At 39.0% G+C, this 15308-nt stretch overlaps 1 protein-coding gene across 18 annotated transcripts in view; it reads right to left on the bottom strand.

Annotated features, from left to right (window-relative positions):
• MAGI2 (membrane associated guanylate kinase, WW and PDZ domain containing 2) overlaps window positions 1–15308 on the bottom strand; it is a 1262944-nt gene that overhangs the window by 434461 nt on the left and 813175 nt on the right. For all 18 annotated transcript variants that reach the window (XM_070265334.1, XM_070265337.1, XM_023640142.2 and 15 more), the window contains one exon: window positions 10505–10715. In XM_070265334.1, coding sequence (XP_070121435.1) covers window positions 10505–10715 — 211 coding nt within the window. The remainder of the gene's footprint in view (window positions 1–10504; window positions 10716–15308) is intronic.

The following is a 15308-nucleotide window of genomic DNA, read 5'->3' as shown; positions in this document are numbered from 1 at the left end:
AGGCTGGAAATATAAATTAAAGCCAGATAATAGGGATATTTGAACACAATTGTAAGGAAGTCAAAATGATAATGATGATAGCAATTTCACATGTATTTTCTCTTTCTTTAGTGAAATTTAACCGTATTTTATTGTGTCAGAGACACAAGTGTTAGCTAGATAATCTGATGAATTAATCTGCATTTAAAGCAAAGGTCAGAAAATTCTCCCAGGCAGCATATTTAATAGCAAACTCCTAGAGACCAAGGGCCTACTTAATGGAGGAAATTTCAAGGCAAGGAGAAGGAAGGATGGAGTCAACATGGGCAGTAGGGAAAAGACTAGAAGGTGTCAAAGCATTCTTCAAATAATATTTTCTTTCAAATAACGTCGTCCCATCTGCCTATGTGCAGAGCCATTCCTGAACTGAGAACTGAGACATTAGGACCCTTGGCTCATGAAGTTTCTGCTCCTGAAGAAGATTCCCTTTTATTTCTGACTCGTGGGGAAAGAGAATACTCTCCACCACTTTCTTCACATTTAGGAACTCCTCAATGCTTGATCTCTCTGAGTGGGGCTCTGATAATATGATGAGATACAGTCTGTGAATTTGGTCAAATTAGAAAACATCAGAAGTGTATGCTAGCTTTTATTTTCCCTCAGTTTGACCTTTGCAAAGTCTGATGATGTTTCATTAGCAAGTTTCAGAAGGATGGAAAGTAGTGCAGACACTTCCATCTCATTTTGGTCCTCATTTGTAGTCATGTCAATATCATCTAGTCTTTTCCTCTCAACTAAATCTTTGATGCCATGGATGGAATGGGGGTTATGACTATCCTGAATGTAAGGCACTGAGTTCATTGTCTGCTGCTCCGATTTTGGGAAAAAAAAGAGTTATTTTAAAGATGCTCTTTATAGACATGGCTCAGTTCAAAGTGTGTTTGTGTGTATGAGGGTGCATTGAGGTCTGTGTTTTTATGTGCTAGGGAGAAATGTTGGGAGGTAGGCAAGAAAAATAAATTTCCCTTATGTTTACCCACACCTGGCTTCTTCCAAATCCTTCCCCCATTTTGGAGAAAAGTCATTTCTAGGTCTCTAACACATTCTCATGAAAGCAAAGACATCTATGCCCATTAGCAAGCCACTGCAGGCAGTCTAATTACCACTTCTATGTCACACCAACATGGGTCTCAAATACTAGCTAATTTAGTAGAGAACTGTGAATTTCCTAGCCTTCCTGAGTTTATATAAAGCGTTTCATTACAGTATGATTTTTTGGGGGTTGAACTAGCATTAACAGTATGTCACTTTAATACATTTTGACAGACTGAGTCTCTTATAGTTAACAGCATTTTTAGCTGATCTTCTGAAATGATTCTGAAAGAAACGTGGGTAGTAGTTACCTCCAGTAATTGTCTTAAACATCACATGAAGATACAGCACAGCAGTTTTCAATAGTGGCTCTTACCAGCCTTGTAATCTGCATGCTTCTTCAAGATGCCTTACAAAGGGGATATTTTTAATGACTTTGGGAGACAACAGACCAAATAGCTTTTCCACTTCCCTTAAATTACATATTTTTAAACCTCGACAATTCCATTTGAAGATAGGATTAAACATTGGGCAGGAAACTGTGTACAAAATGGGACCATTGTGGGATTTTTCACAATTTGCATCCTATGTTTTCTCAAATGTGAGGATGTGATTTCCTTTCACTTTCATTGCTAGAGTAGATTCAGATGCAGGACATCTGTTTTCCACATTGATCCAAGTTGTGTGGAAACAGAGAATGGAACAAATATTTTCTAGGTAGGAACTTTGAATCATAGTAATATACTACTCTATATATTTCTACGGATAAAGTTAACGGGATGATCATGAAAAGTGAGAGATCAAGTGGAGTCAGTCGCTATTCAAGTTCAATCAATGTCATATTAAAAAAATCCAGTTGAAAACCTTAAAAAATGGTTTATCCAAAACTATTCTCTGATGTTCAATTATGTACTGAGTCTGTCTGGAGACTGGAACAAACCAGAAGTGAAATTTCACTCCACTCTGCAATTCTAGTTTAAATTCATATCGGAACGATCTTGAAGACAATGATCTTGAAGACATGAAGACACGTGATAGGCTGACTTGAAAGGAATCAGAAATTTCTGCCTATCTTTTAAGTGTAACCTTTGCCAAAGTGACAAAAGCAGAAGGTTAAATGACAACATCTTATCTTCTGAGGAAACTTTCTTCTCACAGAGGAAATTTTTCACCTCAACAGAAAAAGCTGCCCGACATTGTGGCACACCACTGCAAAGTCATTCTCACCATCTTGTAACATTCCCTGCTGGTCCACTTGGTCAGGCACTGCACTAGAAGTTTCACAGGCACCACGTCATTAAATGCTAATGAGCCTTTGTGCCTAGTGTTTTTAACTCCATTTTACAGATAGAGGAACAGAGGTGGAGAGAAGCTGGGTATCTTGCCCAAGGATGCACAGCTAGTGTGTGAAAGGGGAAGAGCCAGCGTGAACCCAGATATGTCTGATTTCCAGGTCCAAAGTTTTTTGTGATCTGAAACCAGAGGCATACTAAACCTAACACTCTGATTTTTATACCAGGGCGCTTTATTTCACTCCCTCCGAGGGTAATCAAAGATGTTTTTCTCAGCTCCTTTGCCAATGGTTTAGAAACTGAGAACATTATCTCCTATTTGATGGTAGTAATCACCACTTAAGTTCCTTTGTGTTGAATGCCTTGTACTTAGTAGGTGTTACATTAAATTGCAATGTGCCTAGAGATGAAAGAGAGCACAGGGTGACTGAGAGGCAGTTAACATCGCTGGAAACATTTTCTCCTTGTAAACTTGAATTCTCTATTCAAAACACTTTCAAGTCAAATTTTCTTCATTCAAATCTGAATATTTTTCCAGAATAAATAATTTATAGGATCTACATATAAATATTAGGTCTTAGAAGCTGTACTAAAGAATTATGTTAATAAAAATGCTATCAAATGGATGGAGTATTTCTTAGGAGCAAAGCTTAAAATTTTCATGTAGATTATGCCATAGTCTATCCTCTATTCTATTTTTTCATTTGCCGTATGTTTTCCCAGTCAGGGTACAAAACCTTTATCAGTTTCTTAGGCACTCAGTCATGTGCCACATAATGATGTTTTGGTCAACAATGAACCACATACATGACAATGGTCCCACAAGATTAATACCATATAGCCTAGGTGTGCAGTAGGCTGTAGCTTCCAGGTTTGTAGGAGTACTGTAGGGAAGGCAGAAATTTCCCTCTCCCCTTCTAGATCCTTCTGACGGGTCTAAGAATTAATTGACATGAGACAGATTAAGAGGAAAAAAACAAACATTTGATAACATATATACATGAGAGAAACCCAGGAAAACTGAGTGACTCACTAAAATGGCCAAAGCTCTCACCTTAAATACCATCCTCAGCTAAAGACAAAAGCAGGTGTTGGGGGTGAGGAGAGGCAGGGACTTGAAAGGGAAGAAGGCAGTTCACAGGTAGCTGAAAAGGAGTAAACGTTTGGAAAACAAGTGTTTGTTTGGCCACAGAAACAGAAGAACACAGAGGGGAGCCCAGCACACAGGCTTCTCTAGGTTCCTTCCTGTCTACGACCTAGTTCATGTTAAGCTAAGGTGATAGCTTGCTTCCTGAGACAGGTTTTTTAAAATCTGAATTTTTAGGCTTAAGAAGGAGATAACGAGAAAAACTTTCTGTCTTTTGTTTCTTAAAAATAATCAGCCTAAAATAATCTTCATATTAAAGAGACACATTTTGGGGTGGCAGATTTGCTCCCCTCCAGCACAGTCTACCATGTTCGCACATGGCAAAATCCCCTACAAATGCATTTTTCAGAATGTGTCCCCCTCCTTAAGCAACGCGTGACTGTGGATAAGTGGATCCGCAAGGGCAACCCAGTTCAAACCTAATTTTAAGACCTGTCCTCCTTTCCTTCCTCTTTTCTTTCTGTCTCCTTTTCCTCTCTTCTCTCCTACCTTCATATTGCCACACAGATCAAAATAATGTCTTCATGACTGATTGGATGATATTGGATGAAATATTGGATGATATTTCATGAACTGAAATGTTATTATTGGAATAAGAAATATGTTACCCTTTCCTTTGCTCCATTTTCTCTAAAAAAAATAGTAACATATTTAAAATAATGATAAATGCATTGAATTGAAAAAGTCTTCCCAAAAAGCGAATTCCGAATCTAAATCTTCAACTAGTAGTTAAACTGTATTTTCATCCTGGGAAATACTACATCAAAAGAATAATAAGAGATTGAAGTCAATGATATTTGGCTGCATGAAACATAATCTTTTGAAGATGGCAAACAAGATCCAGGTAAATTGCGTCTATTGAGCAACTCAACATGCGTGTGGATGTTACAGTTTCAATAGCAGTAGTCATGTAGGTTCAGGGACAATAATAATATAGAGATTGTTGACCATATTTTATGTATTTTTAAAAATCAATACTCATTTTTACAGGTATACAAATTGATCACATATTATGTTATAGTCAACACAATCCCCAAGATGGTTATATCATTTTCCAGAAGACTTTCTCTCCCCTCTATCCCATCATTCCAAAAAGATGAACTATTAAAGGCAATGAGTGGATATACCTAAGTGATATGAACGATGGTACCTTTTTCATTCAAGACTCCATTCTTCATAGTTTTACTACTTTTTCTATGTATACATTGGTAACCCACATGAAAAGTTATTGTCAATGACCTCTATAGTGATTGTTTCCACATAATTTTCCTAAAATTTTTATTAAGCATACAAATATGTGAATTTGCCATCAAATTATCTTTCATATGTTTAGAAAGCATTTCTAAAACAGGTTTTGTTATAAATATTGTTTTGGATATTGTGAGTGTGTGCTGCACACTGTTTTGTCTAAAAGACTTATTTTCTGTCAGGGGTTGCACCAGAGTCTTGTGTAGGCATGAGAAAAAAATTATGAAAAAATATTTAATATATCTACCATTTCTGTAATACAAATTATAGAGAGTAAGCGTAGACCAGATTTTGTGACTAGTCAGGATATGATGAGCCTAAAATGAGAAGGCATTATGCTGATGTTGCTTCATACCAAAAACCTGATCTTACTTTTCTCTCCAATAAATTTCCAAAGTATTTTGTCTTCTATTTAATAAATCAAAGTTTTAAATTTGTTTGAAATGGTAATTGATGATTTACTTAAAGCTTAAGGACATAAATAGCAACATAAAAAGAAACAGATTGTGTGTCTTGTTTAAAATTTACAAGGAAATTCAGCCCCGACAAAGATTTAGGAAACCATGTACAGCCATGCCATTTTTTCACAGATGTGATTTTTAGTTTCAAAAGCCTGATTTTAAAAATCTATTATTTAAGATCATAGCATGCAGTGCCATTCAGGAAGATGGTAGTAAACAAATAGTTTCTTGTTGTCGTTTTGTTTTTTGCCAGAGCAATAGCAGTCTCTTGTATGTCACTAACTAAACCGATTCCCAAACAAAGAAGTGATTTAATGGGATTCCCAAAGCATGTCAATCCAGATTAACCCTGTGGCAACTCTTCTTTATGGAACATTTAGCCTCTGGAACAGTGAATTTCTGGCCAAGAAATTTATAAAACAAATACTATTTGTAATAGAAAAGTTTTCTTTTCTATTCAGGCAATGTTGGTTTATACACTGGAAGTAGTATGGGATAATGGCAATGGCTTTGCAGGGTGACTAAGCCATGAGAACTCGGGAATGCTAATTTGTCCAAGAGTGCATCAGAATCTCATTGATAAAATGGGGGTACATCAAATGCTTTTTAGGGTGGTGGTGATATAATACACGTAAAGTAGGCACCACAGCAAATTGGTTAAGGGCAAAGACCCTGGACCCAGACCATGTTGCACGAAAGTACGAATTTTGTTGACTACTATATTCCCAGGATTTAAAATGGTTCCTAGCACATAGTATGTGCTCAATAAATTTGTGTTGGCTAAATGGAATCAAAGCATCCTGGCTTTGTCAATTCTTGGTTATACAACCAAGGGCAAGTCACTCACTTCCATAACGCTTGTTTTCCTAGAGTGAGAATTAAACGAGCACAGTGTACATGCTTCATATATTAGTTATTATTGTTAAGTAAGCTGAACACAGCCTGAAAAAAGTAGGCGCTTAATATGTGACAACTATTATTACTAATCTGAATTTGCAATTAATACACTGTCTTTTTTTTTTTTAAAGATTTTATTTTTTCCTTTTTCTCCCCAAAGCCCCCCGGTACACAGTTGTGTATTCTTCGTTGTGGGTCCTTCTAGTTGTGGCATGTGGGACGCTGCCTCAGCGTGGTCTGATGAGCAGTGCCATGTCCGCGCCCAGGATTCGAACCAATGAAACACCGGGCCGCCTGCAGCGGAGCGCGCGAACTTAACCACTTGGCCACAGGGCCAGCCCCCATTACCCTGTCTTTTTAAAAGATAATATTAGTAAAGATGGTGTCATGAGTTAAGGAAACTACTGCTTTTGAACAGTTATGCATTTGAAAGTCTTTTGAAAATTGCTAAACATGAGACATTATTAACGCTTTAGGGCATGTTTGGAAGAATGCATTCACTCAGAATTTAAAATTCTGTTGTTTAAAAACAGCTTTTCCCATTAACTACCATTGTAAATGATAAAAGGGGTCTGCTTTCATCATTCATCAAAGAAAGCAATTCTGAAGAGTGTGGGAAAGACGTGTTCAGTACCGAGAACAGCGATGAAAAAACCCTCATCTTCTAAAGGCAGAGCTTGTCAAGTCCTGAGACATATAAACTACTTTGCAATACTGAGTAAATCAATAACTATTTTAAAACATTGCATAGAAGACCAAAAAAAAAAAAAAAGAGAGAGAGAGAAATTACTTGCTACCTTAATTCAAAACCCACAATGTTTTTATATACATTTTTATTTTTTAAGAAATATATATTTAATTTAGAATTCCAGCATAGGTAGAGTTCCTCTCTTCTATTCAGAAATATATATATATTTAAATTGTATACACAGAACCACAGGGTCTTTCTCCTTTCTTTCACTTATTTTCTGTTTTATCATGATCTTCATTTCACAAGAAACAGAATTCAGTAAAGTTTAATGAGCGGGATTTACTTCCAGGGAAAAACTTCCATTACTCTAAGTGAGTCCTGCAGTCTTCGTAGCAGAGGGAAGTTCTCCCTGATGTCAGCGCTCCTTACCCTACAAATCTCTCTCCTTTTCCTTCTCTCCTGCCTTTCCTTCTGTCTGTTTTACCTCCTAACTTACTCTACTTTTCCTTTTGGTCTTCTTTCTTTACCATGACTTTGCTTCCAGGCTGCAAACTTCTATCTTACAAAGAGTATTTGTTTCAGAAGTTTCTTGGCCAGAATTTCCAGGACACCTCATGGCTTAGTCCCTAAGAAAGTCCTTATCGCCCCACTAAGCTGCCTCTCCTGTCACTGTCTCCTGCTCTACCCGATTGTTTCCAAAGGGCTTTTATGGTCTAGAGTTTATTCACACAAGAATTCATCGTGATTATCAATGGCGAAGTCAGGCACAGATCAACGACAGTGGGTTGAAGTGTCGGTTTTGTCAAACGTAGCTAGGAAGGGAAGGGGCAATCCAGAGCAGAGAGTGAAAGCTGTCAGGAGAACACCAGCGAGGATTGAGGGGAAGTAAAGCAGAGCGAAGGACGTGCAGAGGGAAAGGAGCGTCCAGTGCAGGTCGTGATGGCGTGGAAATGAGGGACGGGGAGAACAAAACTCTGATCGTTCCCTGCCCTGTGCTTCCTGAGCTCACCACACTGAGTCTTGAGATTCAAAGGTAACTTTTTTGAAGGAAGGAAAGACAGAGCTCAAAGTGGCCCTGGCTGAAGGGTGGGGCGGGGACTGCCTGCCTGGTGTGGAAACCCACCGTCAGCAGGCCATTCGCTCCTGCCCCGCACTCCTCACCTCCCCATCACGGTCTCTTCAGCCCTAACTCCATTCTCCTTGGCCTCTGGATGAGGCTTCCTCAGCCTCGGCCTTCTGTCACAGAGGAAACCATCACGTCCTTTTTGGCTTAATTTTCCGACTCAATCTCTCTGCTCCTAATACTCTCCCCCTCCGTTCTTCCCTGCAATAATAGAATATGAACAAACAAAAGCCTCTGCTTGTCTTTCCAAAGCACAGGTGATCTAGCAAAATGAAAAGTGAGCAGTCACGTCACAGCTAACACCGGCTTCTGCGGTAGGGTTGGGGGTCTTCCCCCTCTCCCTGCCACACCAGGGGACCAGGTCCTTGCAGTGACAGTTCCTGTACCTGGAATGTTCTGTCTACATGTTTCCAACTTCTCAAGTCTGTGTTAGTCACCCTCCTTTTACTACCTAAGTCTGTGCTGAGCCTGTCCTTCTCCGAATGGCAGCACAAAATTCAGAAACTGTTTGCTAACTGTTTGCAACTATTTGTCTCTCTTCCCCAACTTGACAAAAAGTTTGAGAGCAGGGACAAAATCTTATGACTCTCTGGATGCCGACACTGACTGACCAGCTAGAGTATTAATAGAATCATTCTGGTGGATTCTCCCAAGTCCTGACAGCACCCAATTGTTTACTAGACACTAGGAGCACAACTCCTGTCTTCCAAAGTCCTTTTTCTCCACAATCCCAAAACCTGACACAGTTAAAAGAGGAAAGTTTATTTTATAATCACAAAGAAATAAGGCTTTTATAACTGTAGTATTGGAAACATTGCAGGGAAATAAGTTTTGTTTGTTTGTTTGTTTTGCTGAGGAAGATTGGCCCTGAGCTAACATCCATGCCAATCTTCCTCCACTTTGTGTGTGGGATGCCTCCACAGCATGGCTGACAAGTGGAGTAGGCCCGCAGCCAGGATCTGAACTTGGGGAACCCAGATTGCGAAGCAGAGCACGTGGAACTTGGCCAACAGGGCCGGCCCTGGGAAATAGTTCTTTAATCAACTTGTCACACTGGCTTACTTTTATTGTTTCCACATAGCCTTACACCCACTGTGTTACATAATAAAATTGTGTCTATCATCAGTCTCCTTGTTCTGTACATTAACGTGTGAACTCACATCTCAGGTTGATATTTTTGACTTCTGGTCTGCAATGGTGCCATACTGTGCTTATCAATAACAAAATCATATTTTTAGATACAAACACTTTTGAGCATTTAAAAAAATTCTACATGACTTTCTCTTTTCCAATTAATTGATAAAAGCTGTCTTTGGGTCATTGATTATAGCCATAAGAAATAATGCAAGAGATTTTTATTCTTTTTCTAAACTTATTAGATTTGTCAAAAGGTGAATGGTTGGTAGTGATTCTTTTTCTGCAAAACACTGCATTTCTCATCCATGTTGGAGTCAAGCAGAGCACCAAGTAATTATTTCATTGTACATTTCCTTGGCAACATCTTTCAAAGTTTCCACCTTCACATGAGAATTAAATATTGGCACGTGGAAACATTTTAATTTCACAACTGAGTTCTGCCTACGGAGATCTAAGTCAGAAATCACTCCAGGTTGGGAAAGGGAATCCAGTTTTAATATCTTTCTTGAATAATCAGAGTTTACCTATTTTTATCCACCGTCAATGCTGACAACCTCAGATTTTATTAATTTTTCTCTTTATGTCTTGCACAACTTTGCGGCAATAAGGCTTGTTGTCCATTTACAATATTTTTAGTTTCTTTCTTCCTAATGAACACTTTGATTGTCTTATGCACATCAACAATTTAGCTGTGTGCTAAGATCTTCAACTCAGGAACTCGCTAAAGAAGTTGCTCTACTCCTAGAATATCAAGAAAAGGAAAGCTAAACAGTATTGCTAATAAAATATATTAAAAATTCAGTTTGGAAAAAAGAAGTCCCAAAGAAAAGAAAAGATTGAGTAAGTATCACCAGGAAGTTCAGGATTAGCATTTCAGTTTCCTTGGCACGTCATAAAAATGGTAAGGAACAAACAGAATGGAATTTAAGATGAACTATACAAAGACAAATGATTGTACTGACACCTACTTCAGGGGCAAATGCTTAAAATGTTTTCCTTTATGACCAGCAAGCATTTTGCTCTAAATAGCTGCATCCTATTGAACCACTGCACTGATAGAGGATGTGTCCAGCAATCTGACTTAAAAGATGGGATTATCTCATTTAGACTATAGGGAGGTCTTGGGAGAGTAGAATAAGCATTTCTCCATGAACATGTACACTATTTCTAATTCAATAATAACATCACTTGGAGATATGCCTTTTTTGTCATGATTGCAATAAATTCAAAGTCAGATTGTTTAACTCATTCCTTGATTTATAGCTGTAGTCTAGGATCCTTAACTGTGTCCTATCCCATTATTTTCTCACAAAGACGGCAGCTAATATTAGAAACAATAAAATTCACTATTTTATTTTGACCACATCTCCATTGGTTACATCATTTACATACCGCTATGATCTTTAGGGCAAAGTTAGAAGAATGTGGGAAACTCACTCGATGAAGTAGACTTCGCCCTTCTCTGTATAGGCCATTTCCCAGTTATCAGGCAATGGGTCTGATTCCTCATTCTCTTCAGGTTTAGTTGGTTTTGCATCATCCATGGGCTCCTTCAGCTCCTCCGGCTGACTGTACACTGGTGCAGGGTAAGGCTGGGAGGGCGTCTCCCCCGAGGCTCCCGCACCCTTGTCTTCGTGTTCGCTGGATTCTACAAGAGCACAAGAGCACGTGGTTAGTCGCTCTCACCACAGTAACTTCTGACTGAGTGTGGGGTGCGCCCCACCAGGGAATAAGCTCCGTAAAGGCTGACATGGAAAGCATAATTGCAAACAGCTCTGAAAATTATCGCTAGGACCATTTGAGTTCCCCTGTCACTCATCTTTCTTGTCTATCCTTTGGCTAATTATTGCTCATTACTGAATTGGAGGACCATTTCACAACACAGGTGTGGCAGGTGGAATAATGGCTCCCTAAGGATGTCCATGTCCTACCTGCCGGAACCTGTAAATGTCACCTTACATGGCAAAAGATGATTTGCAGATCCGATTAAATTAAGGACCTCGAGATTAAGAGATTATCTTCAGTTATTCAGGAGAGCTCATTTTAACGACAAAGGTCCTTAAAAGTATAATTGGAAGGCAGAAGAGAAGGAGAGGGAGCCGTGGTTACTAAAGAAGGGGCAAAGAGAAGCACTGTTGCTGGCTTTGAAGATAGGTGAAGGGGATTACCACAAGCCAAGAAATGTAGACGGCCTCCAGAAGCTGGCAAGGCAAGGGAATGGATTCTATCCTAGAGTTTCTAGAAAGGAACACAGTCCTGCCAACACTCAGAGAGATCCATGTCAGCCTACTAACCTATGGAAATATAAGACTGTAAATTTGCATTGTTTTAAGCCATTAAGCTTGTGGTAATTTGTTACATCAGCAATAGAAAACTAATACAACAGAGCAAAAATGAAGAGAGAAATACCTTAAGACAATGGGCTTAGAGGACAGACCCAAGAGTCCCAACATGTAATAGTGTGAGTTCTAGAATGAGGAAAAGGAACACACAGGGAAGAAATAACAACAAAAAGTAGAGGAAATTTACCTAAGATGAAGAAATGCTGAGTCTCCAGATTGAAATGGTTCACTGACTCTGGGGCTGGATGAATGAAGCACATACACCCCTAAACACATCTAGACGAAATTTTCAAACTCCAATGTGAAAAAGAACTTTAGTAGCTTCTACACTGAAGGAACATGATTACTCACAAAGAAAAGAGGAACAGAAGAGCATCAGACCTTTCATCTGTGATGCTCTAAGTTCAAAGACAGTAAGGTAACATCCGTAGTAACTGGAGAAAAGAAGTCCAGCAACCCAAGAACCTAACTCTGCCAAAAATTATTCATCAGTCCAGGCAAAAGAAAGTCACCTTTAACCATGAAAAATTCTGAATGCACACTATCCATGGATCCTACCTGAGGACAACATTTGAGGAATTATTCCAACCAGACTAGGATGATTGCATCAGAGTAGAGATCTCAAAATAGGGAGAGAAAAAGAGAAAGGAAAAATTAAGAAGAAATAAATTCTGCATAATATGGTTAAATGTAAATAAAGGATGATCACATTTCTGGACATTTGTAGTAAAGACAGATTCTTGAAAGAGAAGTGAAATTTTATATGGAAAACCTATTACCAGCATGGGTTTTAAACCTTATACTGAGAAAGCTCAGGTTCTAAAGGGCGGAGAAAAGGTAGGGAAATAAAGACATTCTAAAGATCTCATCAGGGGTACATTAGAGAGTGGGTAACAATCATTTTAATGGCTATGTATTCATGGGATGAGATTACTGGGCAAGTATTTTGGTCAAGGTGTAGACAATGTATAATGGGATATTTTTGAAAAATTCCCTGATTTATATTCTCTTTGAGCTATTCAGGTTTTTTTTTTTATCTTCCCATTTAGCTTTTCTGCCACTAAAGACAGACTGTGAGTCCTATTTGTTAGGGAAGAGTAGAGTGGGTACCATTTAGAAAAAGAGACATTCTTGGCGTAAATAAGATGAAGGATATAATGTAGAAGAATTTCCTCTAAAGTAAGGTAGTGGCTGGGACAGGAATTCAAAGGGGAAATGCACAGATTTCAGAAACAGCCTGGTTCATTCAGGGACTCAGCATCAGCATCTTTTAGGTTTTGGTCTGGGGTGTGGCACGGTGCGGGTAAGAAGAGGGAAACCACAGGAAAAGTCAATGGAGCCAAAAGCAGAGGAGGCTTGGGGAACTACTTCAGTTTTTCAGAACTGTGGGAGGAATGTTTCCTACCGAGTGACTCCAAATCTCAATTGGGAGGTCACAGCAGAGAAACGGTGGAGTGAAAAAACATTTGACAAATACTGCCCCCGAGATTTCTTTGTGGCATGGACGTCATCCAGAAGTCCAAGTATGCTCCAGTGGGAAACTTGGAAAATAGTTACGAGTAGAGAACCAATTGGCCTTCAGTGAGGGTCACTATAACTTCCTCATGGCAGAAGGTGAGGTGGGCACAGCTTAACCTAGAAACTGCAAAGACAGCACTATTGATACGCAATGTCAATGTGAGGATAAGGCAGCCATCTTAGAAGTATGAAATTCTACAATCATTTGGGAATATAATCAAAAGCTACTAACATTTAAAAATATACATATACAAATACACATATACTTTCAATAATCCCACTTTGAGAATATATCCTCTAGAAATAAAGGTGGTGGTGTGTAAGGATAGCTAGATATTTATTGCAGCATTGTTAGTACTTGCAAAGCACTGGAAATGATTTGAATGCCTACCGATGAGAATACGATTAAATAAACTGTAGTTATCATTACGGTGGAAAACTACATAGCATAGAAACAATGAATTAGATCTGTATCTATTGACCTGAAAAGGTGCTAAAGATTACTATTCAAGAGTAATCCAAGTTGCAGAGTAATAGACATTGTTAATACTATTTTTTAAAATAAGCAAACAGCAAGCTAGATATATGCATAGAATTTTGCATATAACTACATGAGCATGAAAACAGGACAGACGATGCACAAGTCAACTTTGATTACCTAAGGATAGTAAATTTCGATGGAGTGGGAGAAGCTTTCTTCTCTTTACACTCTTTACACTCATTGACTATTATTTTTATAACTTTAAAAATTAACACAGGTAATTTAAACTGAGTAAATTAAAGTGGCATGTCATCTTTGTCTCAATCAACTGCTCGCATGAATTTTTCCTCATATGCATCAATCTCAGGGAGCAATGTTAAAGTATCTTTAGGAATCAGGAAGCGCAAGAACACCTTACAAGCTTTCATTGTTTTGCCCTTACAAAGAAGACTCGATGAATATAATAGGGCCCTTACTGATGTAGAATCCTGGCTGGTTCCTTGCACAGATTTACCCTTTGTAAGTTGCGGAGGAAAGAAGCAAAAGAGGGTACCATTGATCTCCTTAGATTCTCCTAATACTTTATTACAACGTGCCCTTACCAATACATGAAACACACTGTTCTCAGGTATTTCCAAATGTGACGCACTGGAAAAGTTAAAATGCAAGGTTGTTTCTGAACATATTCATTTATTCAATATTCACTTAATATTTATTAAGCTCTCAGTTGGTGCCAGGACAAAAGAGGGAACAAGAGAGTCATGATCCTTGCTCTCATGGAATTCAAAATACATCAAGATGTGTAGTCTTTAGACAATGTTAAGCGGGATGAATGCCACCAGAGGGAAAGATAAGATCATATGCACACAAATTCACCTAGCCTTATACTAAAATAGAGTCAAGGAAAGCCTTTTTTCCAATGTGCTATTGAATCTGAGACTTGAAAAAAGGAGCAAGAGACTTCTTTCAGAGGAAGGTAAGAGAGAAAGAACCAGATACACAAGGACTGAGTTAGACAAGGCCTTGGAAGGCTTGCCAGGATTTGGGACCGTATCCTGAGAGCAATGAGAAGGAATCAATGCATCTTACTCAAGGGGATGACCCAATCAGATTTTCATTTCCCACAGACATTCCCTTAAGTATTCTGGGGATTTGAGAGGGGCAAGAGTAGATATTTATAGACAAGTGGAGAGTTATTTTTGTGCTCCAGACAAGAGATGACATTGGCATGGGCATGGAAAGAAGTGGACTGAAAAAATATTTAGAGTGTAGATTTGGGAGGATTTTCAAAAAAACCTGGACAGCTAAGCAAAAAGAAGTCATGGTAAACCTGGTGGGTGGCAAGGCTATTCACTGAGCTGGGAAACATGAGAGGAGGAGCAGGACTCTGAGGAGGCGGGAGACTGTGGGTATAGTTTTGCGTACACTGAGGACAGAGGTCCATGCCAAGCTCACAATGGAGATGTCATGGCAGAGAGCTCTTGGCTGGAGAGAATCAACTTGAAAGACAACAGCATATGGCTAGATTGTACTATAATTTAAGCCATGGGAATGAGTGAAATTGCCTAGAGAGACAGCGCAGCAAGTGGAAACGAGATTCCCCAGAGCCGCTGCCTGAGGAACTCCAACATTTACCAGTCAGTCAGAGAACGACCAGGAAAGAGCCAGGGAAGGAATAGAAAAGCCAGTTGATCCTCATGCCATTGAAGCCAAGCAAAGGGCAACAAGGAGGAAACACTTCACTGTGGCCAAATCTTCTGAACAGTGCAGCAAGACAAGGACATCAAATCTACTGAAATTAATGACATGGCGGTCACTGGTGACATTAGCTACCAGTTATGGTAGTAGTTAAGAGTGGAGTGGTGGGTGAGGAAGCCAGGTTGGAATGGATTAAAGAATG

The sequence above is a fragment of the Equus caballus genome, chromosome 4 (genome assembly GCF_041296265.1).
Source record: "Equus caballus isolate H_3958 breed thoroughbred chromosome 4, TB-T2T, whole genome shotgun sequence".
NCBI lineage: Eukaryota > Metazoa > Chordata > Mammalia > Perissodactyla > Equidae > Equus > Equus caballus.
This window is presented reverse-complemented; position numbering and strand designations above follow the sequence as displayed.